The sequence below is a fragment of the Gopherus flavomarginatus genome, chromosome 14 (genome assembly GCF_025201925.1).
Source record: "Gopherus flavomarginatus isolate rGopFla2 chromosome 14, rGopFla2.mat.asm, whole genome shotgun sequence".
NCBI classification, from domain to species: domain Eukaryota; kingdom Metazoa; phylum Chordata; order Testudines; family Testudinidae; genus Gopherus; species Gopherus flavomarginatus.
The window spans coordinates 23,169,927-23,184,915 of NC_066630.1; the positions used below are offsets into that span (position 1 = coordinate 23,169,927).

General features: G+C 35.3%; 1 protein-coding gene across 2 annotated transcripts in view; it reads right to left on the bottom strand.

The window, feature by feature from the left end:
- The window catches only part of URI1 (URI1 prefoldin like chaperone), a 57,710-nt gene that overhangs the window by 17,742 nt on the left and 24,979 nt on the right, over positions 1–14,989 (bottom strand). For both annotated transcript variants that reach the window (XM_050923087.1, XM_050923088.1), the window contains exon 4: positions 14,035–14,170. In XM_050923087.1, the coding sequence (XP_050779044.1) occupies positions 14,035–14,170 (136 nt within the window). The remainder of the gene's footprint in view (positions 1–14,034; positions 14,171–14,989) is intronic.

The following is a 14,989-nucleotide window of genomic DNA, read 5'->3' on the forward strand; positions in this document are numbered from 1 at the left end:
TAAATTAACTGTTTGATTTGTTAGGGAGAAGCTGAAGATCTTTTATGTGTAAATTTAAATACAAACTGTGGAACTATTTAAGAAGAAAAATGAGAATGATCCAGGCATGATGCTTTATAGACTGAATTCAAGCAAGCACATATGTCCAAAATTGAAGAACGCTCTCTTTTCTTCTACATTCATCTGCACAACTTCTGCAGGGGGACTATACATGTTATCTATCTTACAGACTAACTGGCACAAAATTATCCTTAGAGTTACCTTCAATATTCCATAAATGTAAATCAGGGAGACCAGAAAGCTGCTTGACAAATATTTAAAATAATGTACACAGTTAAATCTAAAAAGCTGACTTTTGTTTAGCAAGATAAACTGGAAAGATCTTTCTGGGTAATAGTTTTCTTAAATTCAAGGAGACTCCAGGCAAACAGTACCTTTAATGGGATCAGACTGAGTCTGCCAGCTGAAGCATATTTAGGAGAGTCTTATAAAACTCTACTCACCCACGTACTCAGATCAAGCATTTTTGTTTTGAGGGTCAAGTAAAATATCACTCGTGATTTAATAATCATTCAAATGGTAAACGGCTGGCAAGTAGTTTTTTTGCCTGGGCTAGTGCATTTGCATTTTCAATTTTGCAAATCTGTAGTTAAACAACTACACCGAGTTCAGACACTGGTTCATTTGAAGTCCTACTTTACTTCAGTTTATGTCAAATAAATGATGATACCTTTCAACTCCAATTTAAAACATGTTAGACACTGAAGTTTCACTTTTTGCTAAGAATCTTCACAAAAACACATAAATTTGCAAAGGAAGAAGGTAATGAATGGCTGAAAAAGAAATACCACCCTACTAAGACTAAGAAAGAGAGGCCCCGTTAAAGCCTTTTAGTAACAACATTAATAGACTTGCACTCTGTTCATCTCAAAACTATTACAAATGCAATTTTTTAGGAGGAAAGTTTTATTGCATAAATTGGTCCAAAGAGAGGTTCTAAAAGACCTTTCACCTGTTGGTCCTACGTACATTGAAGAAGCTGGAAGCTTTTATGGAAAAATAAGCTGATTTTCTGTTTTAAAATTCTCTTTCAGAACCATTAATAAAAAGCCAGACAAATATAAGATCTCTTATACAGTGCTGTGAAGGAGGCAAAGAGATCCTACTTTTCTGCCATGTGAACAGCAAAGCCACACTCTGTAAAACCCTACTGTAAATCGCTTTGTAAATCCAGACTGCCTCTACTCAAACCTGGAAGGTTGAGTACCTCCGTGTTATTTCCATCTGTTTGTCTCCCTAAGGTATTTATATGCCTCCATTACTGTAGTATGAATGCCTCACAGTCTTTAATGTATTTATCCTCCTCCTGTGAGGTAGGGAAATATTATCATCCCCATTTTAAAGATGGGTGATGTGCCCAATGTCACAGAAGAAGTCTGTAGCAAAACAAAATGAACTCAGGTCCCAAATCCCAGGCGAGCACATCAACAACTGGATGTTCCTTTCTATTGATACCCACATAGCCATGGAAGTAAAAACGCCCACTTACCTCTGCTTACTGCAACTGATCAGAAGATTGTACCCCATCCAATTAGATCCCACAGATCTCGTCACCGCAATCCAGGCTTGGTTACTGCAACTTTTATTTACAAATGAAGCCCCTACTAAAGTTCCAACTAGGACAAAAATCCACAGCCTATGTACTCAGCAAAGCTCACTATGGGTATGTCAAAGCAGCAGAGTCCTGTGGCACCTTATAGACAAACAGACATACTGGAGCATGGGCTTTCATGGATGAATACCCACTTCATTGGATGGGTATGTCTACACTTTCAGTGGATCAATGGTGCAGCGATCGATCCACTGGGGTCGATATAGCGAGTGTAGTGACGACCCGCTAAATCAACCGCAGATTGCTCTATTGAGTCCGGGACTCCACCAGAATGAGAATGGGAAGGTACGTTGACAGGAGAAAGTCTTCCGTCAACTCAACACAGTGTAGCCACCGCAACAAGTTGTCCTAAGCTATGTCAACACCAGCATTGTTATTCACATAGCTGGAGTTGCGTAACTTAGGTCAACTTAACCCCGTAGTGTAGACCTGCCCTATAAACTACACTGCTTTACTCTTTGCACTGGCTCCCCACTCAACACACAGTGCAAGTTCAAGGTAAATTATTCTGATATTCAAAGACCTCCATGAGATTGCCCGTATCTACCTAAGAGATAATCTTTCCTTCTGTGACCATGACCTCATACAGCAGTTATATTCTACTGAAGTAATGAGGGAGGCTTTTCAACATGGAAGAAATAACATTCGTTAGACCATGGAACTCTACCCAAAACCTTCATCCATCTAACCAAAATATATTAGTTAAAATAATCTCTTTTTCACTAGGTCATCCCCCTCTTCCAGTCCTTTACTGTCTCACTGTGATTTGCACATAAAATTCAGATTCTTCTTCTTCCCTTTTTGGGTGTTTTAACCAGATCCACACAGATCTTATCCTTCTACATCAGTGATACTCAGACCACCATGCTTCAGGAGCCAAATTAGCCATCAACATTACCCAAAAGAGTCACAGTAGTGTAAATTAATTGTTTAATTTAGTATAGTACTTTATATTCATATTTAAACAGTGACAGGGGAAATATTTAGTTTATATATTATATTATATTATTTATTATTCTCACAGCAAACTAACTGACCAAGTATTATTATTTTATTAACTATAATTGGTAAATAACATAGTAAAATCAGCCTGATTGATTAATAACTTAGATAGGTTAATAATTAAATCACACAGTGTTTTAATATTGTATGCTGCAAATAGCTGCAGGAGACACATTAAAGAGCCACTTGCAACTTGCGAGCCTCAGACTGAGTATCACTGCTCTACATCTTCTGCTCCTTACCTCACTCCCACATCTTCCATTCTGCAAACTCTTCTAGTTTTGTTTCTTCCTTTGTCCCCTCCTCAAACTTTTGTCCTTGGCTCTCTTTTCATGCTGCTCTAACACCTAAAATTATAAATCCATCTCTCCTTTGGTATGCTAAGCACTTTCACTTCTCTTCCTCAAATTCATACTCAAAAGCTACTTCTTTTGTCTTCCTTTCCACTAGTGACTTCTACTCCTACAATTTTTACATTTCCTTTCTTGCTTGGCTTCAATCTCTATTTCAAAATATCAGAAAGAATAAAATTTTCTCACAATATCTTCACTCACACTTTATTCATTTTATCTCTTCTCATTCCCCTCCTTGTATTTTCCTTTGTCAGTTATCTTTAGTATTCTATTGTACATTTCTCAAGTTCAGAGACCGATTCTGCAAAGAGTTATAATTCTTGATGAAAGCATGCAACTGTAACTACTTAAGAATTGAGGTCATTATGATGACAATTCTTTGGAGAAAGGGCCATGCCTCTCAATTATTACAGCACCATGCAAAATTGATGCTGAATAAATTCATATAAATAATCATACAATGTTTACAGAATGAACCAGTCATAACTTACAGAGACAAAGAGTTGGAAGTTGAGTTTTCAAAATAAAAATTACTCTGTCCCTCTCCTGAGAGTTGCTAAGCATTCCAAACAAGATAAAATCTTGTTTTCCCTTGGCTTTCACGACTCTCTCCTCTTTGGCTCTCCTCCTACCGCTCAAATGACTCCTTCAGCATGCTCTTCTGAGGATCCTGCTCATTCTCGCATCCAACTTCCTGTGGGGCTTCAGCAGGGCTCTCCTTGGTCCCCTTCTCTTCTCCCACTATACCAGAAATAAGGTGATCTCATCCCAAATAAATTCAATTATCATCTCTATGCTGAAGAATCAGAGACCTACCTCTCTGCTCCAGACCTGTCCACTTCTTTCCCAACTAAAATCTCCGCCTCTCTGAAATCTTCACATGGTTGCCTAGCCATCAGGTCTACATGTTCAACATGGCTAAAACAGAGCTCGTAAAATTTCCCTCCATCCCCTACCCCATACCACCTTCTTTCTCAATGATTGTGGACAATACCACCACCCTCTCGCTGCCTGTCACTCAGATCCTGGATGTCATCTTTGACTCAAATCTCAATCTGGGTCTTCACATACAGGCTACTTCTAAATCCTGCAGATTCTTTCTGCATAACATCACTAATATATGGGCTTTCATATCCATCCACACAGCTAACACTCTTGTCCACGGTTTCATCATATCACTTTTCAATTTCTGCAACATCCTTTTACTGGTCTTGACAAATGTCACCTTGAACTGCTCATATCCATTCAGAATGCTGCTGAAAAGACAGTATTGCTAGGTCATTGCTTTGACCATATCCTCCCCCACTCCCCATTTGAATCCCTCCACTTGATCCCCCTTCTTTTGCATCAAACATAATAGGCTGCTTAGCTTCACTTTCAAGGCACTTTAAGGTCTACCCCACCATACCTATAATCTCTCATTCACTATCATAGTGTTGACATGCACGTAGGATTTGCCCATGACAACAGTCTCCATCACTCGTGTTACATTTTCAAATAAGCCTCTTCATGCTCTCTATCCTGCTGCCCCACACACTTGGGAGAAACCCTCTGTAAACATCTGCAAAGCTACATCATTATCGTCCTTCAAACTCTCCTCTGCCATGATGCCTACAAAAAAACTTGACTAGGGTTACGTTGCTGGTTTGCTGATGCTACTGCCTACCATACTGGCCAATACAGTCTTATTAATTTTTCATATTCTCCCATATGTCTGAATTAAACTGTTGTCTCATCTTATACTTAGACAGTAAGCTATTTGGGTGCAGAGATCTTTTTGTTGTATGTTTATACAGTGCCTAGTACAATGCGGTCATGTTCCTGGTCCTGGACTATGGCTCCTAGGCGCTATAATAATACAAAAAACAACCAATCATAATAAATAGGTCAGCAGAGGAGAAATTGTGACCACTAACTGGGACAAATTATACAGCAGATGGGAAAATTGGGGCACAATGACTACCAACATTGTTACTTCACAAAACTTTACTTATATGCCCACTTTGCTTGTAAAATTTAACATATTATATTAAAAAGTTCTTAGAAAATATAATGATTTACAGTACACAGTTTAAAAAGAATCCACTATGTTAGTCTTGCAAAAGATATTGAAAAAAACTTTACATGTTGTTCTTTCAAAGTTGTATCTGTAGCACCCATGTCAAACTAGGAAATACTTTTACATATATATTTCAAACATAGTGATCTTTTAAAATAAATAAAGACCAATTAGATAAATATTGCAATTATCTTAGTCAAGCCAATCAACTCTTTTGGTCCTCCTCTGATAACTGATCCACATTTGTTCTTTCTACAGCACACATCTAACTGACGCATTATTTCAAAAAAATATCCTAAGTCTAGCTGAAAGCAACTTCGTCAAGAGTTTCTTGTTCCTCAGTGACAGACACTGCAACAATCACCTCTCACATCCATAATTTTAGCTCACTAGTTTATTCCTATCAACACACTGTGTAGCTGTTTCAATACATAAGATACCCTCCAAGTCCAAAACAAAGAAAGTGGGCAATAGATTCTACACAAAATGTTTCCATCTGTGTTTTCAGTTCCTGAAGGCAGTCCCAATATACAAAATTTCTAGCTTGAGATCAATTTTCTTCAGGCTTTTATTTTACATTCATAGTAAATGTAATGCTCAACTATCTCCTAAACATCACTAGTTTTCAGTCACTGTCTCTACATATTGTTCAACATATTTGTCTAGATTACCTTTATTTCTTGAAAATCACGTTTCAATTTTACTTTGTGGCCACACTAGTGTGCAACAGTTTGTTCTGTTATGTAATAATACTCAGCACCTATATAGTGCTTTACATTTTAAATACTGTACAAGCACTAACTAATCCACACAATACCCCTATGAGCTAGGTAAGTATTACTTTTTCCTGTTTTACAGATGAAGAACAGACAGTTTAAGTGATCTGTCCTTGGCCACACATAAATCAGGATAGCTGGGATTATAAAGCAGTTCCTAGCTCCCTATCCTGTGGTCAGTCTACTGGACTATACCGATTCCTATTATAGATAGAAGATACAGATCTTCCATTACTCAAAGGAAGGGCCCTTCTTATGCTTCAGTTTTTTAGTTACGAAGCCTGAGTTTCATGGCACAATGGTGGGTGCATGTAACCCTGAAGCAGAGCACAGAATTTTGTGGCTTTAGACTTGGCCTTATACATTTTAAAAGTCTTTGTACAGGCCATGATATATATGAATTTTAAAATCCTCCAGGTTTAAATAGACTCATAGACTCATAGACTGTAGGGCTGGAAGGGACCTCGAGAGGTCATCGAGTCCAGTCCCTTGCCCTCATGGCAGGACCAAATACTGTCTAGACCATCCCTAATAGACATTTATCTAACCTACTCTTAAATATCTCCAGAGATGGAGATTCCACAACTTCCCTAGGCAATCTATTCCAGTGTTTAACTACCCTGACAGTTAGGAACTTTTTCCTAATGTCCAATCTAAATCTCCCTTGCTGCAGTTTAAGCCCATTGCTTCTTGTTCTATCATTGGAGGCTAAGGTAGAAACAACCCATTTAAAGAGTTGCAGTTCCTTATTAAAAGAGCACCAACAGAAAACATGTCCTTAAAGTGAGGCTTCATAGCCTTCTCCTCCTCAAGCTCCTCTATGGTTTGAAGAAGGACTGAACTAGAAGTTGTCCAACTTTGTCACACTGAGTCATTTTAGGGAAGGCTGACGTGACTTTCAGGTGAATTCTAATATTCTTTGCATGTCTTTGGGCTAGTCTACACTGGCAACGCTAAAAAATCATCAGCGCTTTAACATGCTTTTGTGTGGTCACGTCGCACCTCAACCAGGGGTGTAGGTCCCAGCACTGGGGGCATGGCTCCCAGTGCTGGGGCACTGTTTACACTGATGCTTTACAGTGCTGCAAATTGCTCTGCTCAAGAGTGTGTTTTTTCACGCCCCTGAGCAAGACAGTTGCAAGCACTGCTAATTACCAGTGTAGACAAGCCCTGAGTTAAACAACTCAGTAAAGGTAGTTTAGTGTTATAGACAAGGTGGAATTTCTAGGACTGGTTTCTAGAACTGAGAAAAGGAGAAAAAGTTGCTACAATCAAAAAACATTATTTGTAGATTTCTTCTGCATAATCTGTGAATATTTACAGAAACCAATTGCTAACTGAGCTTTCTTTATGTTTCGTTCTCAGCCTTTAGCCATCTTATCAGTTTGAAGAGACTTTTTGAGTACGAATTCCTTAGCTGGCCTAGTTTATAGTTAGGCTTGGCAGAATTTGATCTGTATTTGTTTATAATTTTGATGGATAAAAATCAATGTTTGTTTTTAAGCTTTTTTTCCTATTTGATTGATTTAAATTTTCACAGCTGCACAAAATTAAGGTCAGAGTCAGGCAATAATTCTTTAATAATAGTAGATGCTGAGATTCAAAAAGTTAAAACTTTATAACCATTAAAAACCACAAATTGTCAACATCATGTGAAAATATACAAGAATAGAACTTATAAGTTTTCAAGCAACATTTTTCTTATTTTACCTATTTGCAATTTTTTCATTAATTTGTTTATAGTAAAATCAACATTTACCAATAAAAATCTAATTCTTCCAAACCTACTATTATAGTACGAAATGCCATTTTAAAGATACTTCCTCTGTTTAATCTTACTAACTCTGATTTAAGGGAAGAAAATTTATAATTTAGCAGGAGAATGCATTTTATCATGTTGAAATAAAGCCCTCTGAAGACCATTTTTACAAGACACGACAATGCCAAACTGGCATGAATGCTGATTTGTGCATTTTGGTTTCAATGGGTTAATTAACTTGGCTGGATACAAACTGTAATTATCTGTGTTCGATGTTAATGTCCTAGGAGTGTTGTCTATAAGGATTTGGGGAACCACAGACACTATTTTGGTTACTACTGGATTCTGTCTGTTACTTTGGAATTTAAATGGCTGCAGGAGATAAGAATAGTGAGAACAGGTTGGTCTACTTTGAAAGGTTAAAATTATGTGAAACAGGACAGAACAGAAATGGACTGGAGCTGTATCAACTGGTCTGCCTTGCTTTTTTCAAGTTAATCTCTTGGTGGTCTTCGTGAACACACAAAACCCTTCCACAAATAGATTTAGGTACATTTGCTTAATGCTGAAGGAAAATTTAAGAAAGTCTCCCCTTGAGACACTGGTTTGGATGTGTAGCCACAGTGTATAACTTCCTGTACAACTGATATTTAGAGGTCTAGATCCCTTCATCACATATAGTTAATCTGACTTACCCCATGAACAAATAATATATCATGTCATACACATATAACACACACATATAACATATACAATAAATACATGCTAACATTACTGAGGAACATACACAGTAAATATATGCTAATGTTACCGAGGTTGGGGTTAAGGTGTTTTGTTTTGTTTTTTTGGCAATTTGATGAGCGTATTCTATTTCGTAATATGTTGGAGACGGGAAAGAGTTCAGAGAGCAGTTAATGTGATGAGTGGGTGTTAAAGCACAATAAAGAAGGTTCCTTTAACTTGTTACTTCCTTTGCTTTTAAAGGTTTGTGTGGGTGGATTTGTCACTTAAGAAACCTTAACTGGTTTATAACTAAAATTAAAACTGGTATTAATTCAACAGACTATTATCGGTCACTAAGATCAAATGAGATCTGTAGCTTTGAAAAACTACCTACAGTACTAGATGTTTTTCAAAACTCTTCTCTATTCAACCAAACATTTTTTAGGGTTGTATTGTTCCAAGCTTCAAAGAGAATGAAGATTCCTTTTGGGTTTAAACCTTTTATGTGATTGGTAAATTTTCTTCTTATCTGAGCAATTACAAAAAATCTTTAAGATTTGCCTCTTAGGTCCATCTACTAATATAACAGCATCCATACTAAGGAGATGCACCAATTTAACTACATTGATTTCTAAACAAATAGGCTCAAATTTTTACAAGAACTCTGTGTAGACAACTCCCTCACTGATATTCGGAAAGTCTGAATTTATCATGCACTGATTGGAAAGAACCTTTCCTCCTTGCTCTCTTCCTCTTTACATTGGTTAAAATGCTTAGGCCATGGTCCTATGAGAAGCTGAACGCCTCCTGGGAGTTGCTGCCCAATTTTAGGGCCTTCAAGATCTCAAGAATCAGTTTGTTATATAACAACAATAAACGAGGAAGTGATAAGATGCATCAAATAAACAGGTGAAATGTTTTTTTTAAAAAGCAGCCACTAAAAAAAGTTCTGTAATTCTGCAATACACTGGGAGATCTAAACAGACATACAGACACAGATGCACAAACCAACAAATAAAAGTAAAACATCAATACTGTTATGCTAATAAAGAAAAACAAGGGACAGTTTTCTTCCATAACATTACCCACCTTCTTATGCTTCTTTCCCCAAAAAAATGGTGAACGAGTAAATGTCAACTGTTTTCTTTTATACATCTGGAGTATACTTTCACATACCCCAGATGAAAGGATAAAAGTGTTGATCCTGTAGATCCTACCTATTCTTGTACAGAAAATGGAAATCTTTTATTTTATTTATTTATCAGAGCCAATATTTTTCTCTCTTTTAACACTGATAATGAACAAATTCAGCCTTTTCTCTTATCTGCCTGGTCTTATCTTATTACAAACAATGATTTTTGAAAAATACTGTATAATACTGCAATCTAAGACATCGGTCAATTTTGATTGACAAATATTTGTATTAAAGGTTACATACTGTAATTTACAATTGGGTACTATCACAATACTGTATGTTAATGTAATCAGTATTTTCATTTCATGAATTCATTTGCAGCATCACACTGCAAGGGTATTCTTACATATATTGGAAGTACAATCATTAAGCAGTTCAAGAGTTCTTTAAGTAGACTTTTCCTTTTTATTCCACAGATTTTAACACAATAAACTACTTCTAGGTTGTTGGGTTTGGGGGGGTTTCTGGGTTTTTTTTCTGGAGGGGGGTGGTGCTTGTGATTTAATTTCCCACCTTTTAAAGTATTCAGACACTTGGAATATCAAACATACTGAATTAATCCACAAATATTTACAAGAAAAACTATTTAATTTCTTTCTATAGTAACTATCACAGGGACTATTGTCATCAAAATTTCCCCATTTTAAGAAATTAATGCGATTACTGATATAGGAAGGAAATTAAATTATATCATCACAAACACGTAAAGGGTATAATCCCATATCCACAAAAAGGAATCTTTATTCCCTCTTTCAATTCTGAAACAATACAGACATGCCTTAAGGAGAACAGAAATATTATGAAGTACCTTAAGCAAGATAATTGTAAGAAAAAGAACTACTTTTGTATTATTGTTGTGCTAAACTGTGACATACTTAAAAAGCTAATTTCTTTTATTATAATGGAATTTGGTATATGTGTATCTTTAATCTACTTCACTTTTTTTCTTCTCATTTATATACATGAGCAAGTGTGTAAGGTGGTTACCATTACCTGTAATATTAGATTGTACACACTACTATATTTCATTACATTTTAATTTAAAAATATACTTGTCTTTCTACAAACTTTATTAGATCTAGTTTTGACTTTTAAATGTTCTGTAACTATCTGAACATCTAGGGATGTCATATAGTTGTATAGTAAATAAGAGATTTATTGCAATGCACATAAATGCTATACAGGGAGACATGATCAATATTTTATGAAAAGAGTAACATTTGAGAACAATAATTATCCTATGTTATAACAGTTGAAATCTGTTTCAACCAATCAGACTACTGAATAGCTCAAGGTCTAACTCAAAAGTTTAACGACAACAAAAGTTCATGCACTGAAATGAGTATTTTTCTAAAGTTATCTCAGTTAAAACCATTTAATTTAAAACTCAATATCAGTCATACTTTAATCACCCATTAAATAAATTTCAACTGATAAATTCTTCTGTTGTACTTGGGCATTTCTCTGTTTAAGAGAGACAAAAGATGTGCCTGCAACATTTTTAACCAACAATTTCTTTTAAAGAACTAGTTTAAAGGCTATTAGTAAAGAGAAAAGGGAATGATTTAATGTATAAGTAATTGTTTTAACTTACAAACAGTAAAAATATCCTACTTTTACCCATAATATTAATGATCTTGACACTATTCTGCTGGTATCATTTTATATATCTGGCATCTTCTTTTTATAATGCTAATGTGAGAAAATAATTTGTATTGTGAAAAATTCTATTTATCTTTTAACTTAAAAATACCCAATACTACAAAAAAAAAACAACCCTAGTGTTTGGAAATATGAGTATGAGACTGTCAATTACATAAAATAGAAGTCCTAGAAGAAAAAAATCATCAACAGAAATCCCCATATTTTAATCACAATAGATTTCATCTTGAATCTCTCCTATACTGTTGCCCATTTGACCTTAATTCTAACTCAGCAAAGGACTGAAAGCATGTGCTAGCCTTAAGCACAGGCTTTGCTGAATTGGGACTTTACTGCTACTGCCCATCATTTTTGAGATAGCAAGAATCTGATCCCTTGAAACAGCTTTTCCTCTTTTCCCACGGGGTTGGACCTAGTCCTGATAAATGTTGTGTCTGAAACAAAAAAAGGGGTACTGGAATCCAACAATGATGCACCAATATGATAATGCCAATATTTATCACACTGTAAATTATGAAGCCACTTTTATAACATACAAAAATCCCACTGAAACCAATGAGACCTATCCTATTAAAACAACCGCACTGCAATATGTAAAGTATATTTTACAAAATGTTTTATGAAGTAACACTTGATCATGTTTATAAGGTGTCACCAGTGGTTAGTTCACATTTTATACCAATGGCCTGCAATTATTTTATGTATCTAAGATACCATTTTTTAAAAAGCAGAAAAGCTAAAACAGGGAAATTATTTACAATTCTATTTTTAGTTGCTTCATCTTACTAGAAAATGGTTGAAGGAATTTCATAAGTCTGTGTTTCCATGTATTTAATTTTCATGGGTGATTATATCAACAGAAAAGAATTCCTATTTTTGTGTCATGTATATTAATAAGGCTCTTATACAGAAACTGTACTTAATATTTGAAATGAAAGGTTTTAGTTAATATCACTGTTTTGGAGCCTCCCACAGGCAATCATCATAAGGACAAAAAGTGATATTTGAGACATTGTCAGAATGGAGTACTTACATCTAGAGATCCTTCACTATTTTGCTTCAAAAGAACTTAAAACTTCTGAGTTCATATTCTAATGCAATTTAAAAGATCAGCAAAAAAAAATCTCACATCTACTAGTGCATGTGTTCTTGCAGAGTACTTGGTGTTATCAGACATCTATATGCAAAGGTCAATTGAGTTTCACTGAGTTTAGTCGTGACAAAAATATCCTGCAACACTGGTAAGATATAACAGAAAAGGAAACTGGATTTCAGATCTAGCAGAAGTCACATTAAGTAACATAGGTTATGGTGAAGAAGAAGGAAGTTTTCCCTGATATGTAGAAACTGTTGCTATGTGATTCCCAGATAACAGGATAAAGAAATAAAAACAGATAAAATACAAATTACCTTTATTTGTTAAAACTCTTCATAAAGAATTGTTTAAAGTAAGATAACAAGAAATTTATTTTCATATATGCATGCCTACTATTTATAAACATCAGTTAAACCACACAGAGAGGGGGAGACTCTTTGGTTCTCCACTACAGGCAGGAACATGGATCACTAACCAGGGTAAATGAAAGTACTGAAAAGTACTGGTGTCTGAATGTCTTTTCATTACAAGATAGATTACAAAACTTTCTGAAGTAAAACTGATATATAAAATGCTAATCTGAAAAATATATTAGTAGCTCATAGCTAAAAGGTGCCCATTTTAAAATTGAAGTTTACTTTTTTCCTTCTTTGACCTCTACACTGATATTTCAGGCTAAATTGTGGTGTGAAGAACACTTGCTGGTGGTCCAGAAAGTTGACTGATCACATAGCTGGCTGTCCCCTTTCCAAACGCCTCTAAAGACATATAGGCTCTTTAAAGCAAAGAGTCTGTAAGTAAAACTAGCTGGAGACAATGAACTGTCAATCAGCCGCCTTTACTAGGAGCTGCTGCTACATAAAAGGAGGAAAGAAACAGGAGCATACAGTGGTACTTGATCTGCTTGCCCCCAATGGAAGTGGAGTTTCCCAGGAGAATGGAGCAAAAGGAACTAAGCAGCATGTCCAGAGAAGGAAAAGAGAAGAAAACCACGTGCCAGGGAAGAACATGCAGAGGGAGACAAGCAGCACACATAAGAGAGAGAGAGATTAAATGAAGAGCAAAAGTAGAGTGTGATTCATTTTTTTCAAAAAGAATAAAGTATTTGCAAATTAAAGTTAAAAGAAATAAATATTTTCTTATTATTACTATTTCATGTAAGCAATTGTGGTAATTTACAGAGAGGATATGTAAGGGTGAGCTGAAAAAGAGGTGGTCAACATGATCACAAATGGAAAACGTGGTGTCCAAGAGACTGTCTGTAGAAACAGTCCTCACTATGAAAGCTTGCAAACACTTGATTTTAACAGAATGGTTTGTTTTGAATGATCATCTTCTTGTGTTGGCTTACTAATGTAAACACCAACAACTGGATTTTGGTATAAGTTTAAATTGTTACAAAATTGTTTATTTTAGAGTGCCTAGTTTTGATAAGTGCTTAAAAAAACAAAACAAAACAAACTATATTTCCCATTCTTACCTGATATCTTATAGAACTGTGCTGCACAGATAATTATTTCCAAACCAGATTTTCTTAAGTCAGTTCATCAAACCAAATACTGTAGTCTGTAAAAGCTACTTAAACTTTTTTTTAATCATACTACCAGATCTATATATCTTTAAAAGAAATGCAATGTCAAAGAATACTTAAAAATTGTGTCCTCCAGTTTTACATATTTTTAGTATGGAGCTAATAATTTTGACTCTTAAATAATAATTGTTTATAAATATACATACGTTTTTTCCTGTGCTCAACCAGGCCAATGGCCTGCTTAGCTGAGCATTTGGAAAACCAGTTGTCCCCAAGCAGAACAGTGACCTCATTGGTATGGACAAGTTTTCCTGGCATGAAGGCAAGGGGACCAAAAGGTACCTGTCAAAGTCAGAAAGCAAACAGCTAAAAACCACTATTAAAAATTAAATTAGATGGTCATTAATGACCACTTAGCCAAACAAATAAATTAAAATTCAACCAGAGTTAGGAGGACTCAAAATTCTATAGCACAGCTATTTAATGACAAACACATGATAAACATTCAAAACTACCGGATCTGAATCCCAATCACAGTCTGAATTTAATATTGTACTTGTAATAAACAGAACAGGTTAATATTTAACCAGAAAACCGTTCTGAGGCATAAAACTTAAGTACTAATGGATGCGGACAGGAAAACAAAAAGTCATACTATATTACTACTTAGGTTTTTTTAAATAAAAATATTGTATCTCGTTTAGATGACTGTAAACTATTTATTACACATAAATGTTTTCACTTCTCAGTTAAGTATAATGTTGCTCAGATTTATAACAAAAATATTATTTAAAGGAACAGTCAACTCAAATATCAATTGTTTTATTTAGTTGCGTTACTACCCCATATTTAGAAACCCCAATTTTTCCCCAAATTAAATTTGTTTGTCTCCAGCCTAAGATTGTTGCTACCTGCCAGCACTCCTGTAGAGTGGGAGAGTTTGTTTACTACTCCACACACTTCCTGTTCTCATTCACCAACATGAGGGTACATCATCCTCAATCAATGTTCTAGAAGTCATATATGTCTTCCTCTAATAACTCAAAGGAACAGGAAGCAATAAATGGTTTACAATCTGAGTACTGGCAATGGGAATAAATAATTAGTGGCAAATAAATTATATTACTTAAGAGATGTTTCTTAAAAGTGTGTATCCCGTTT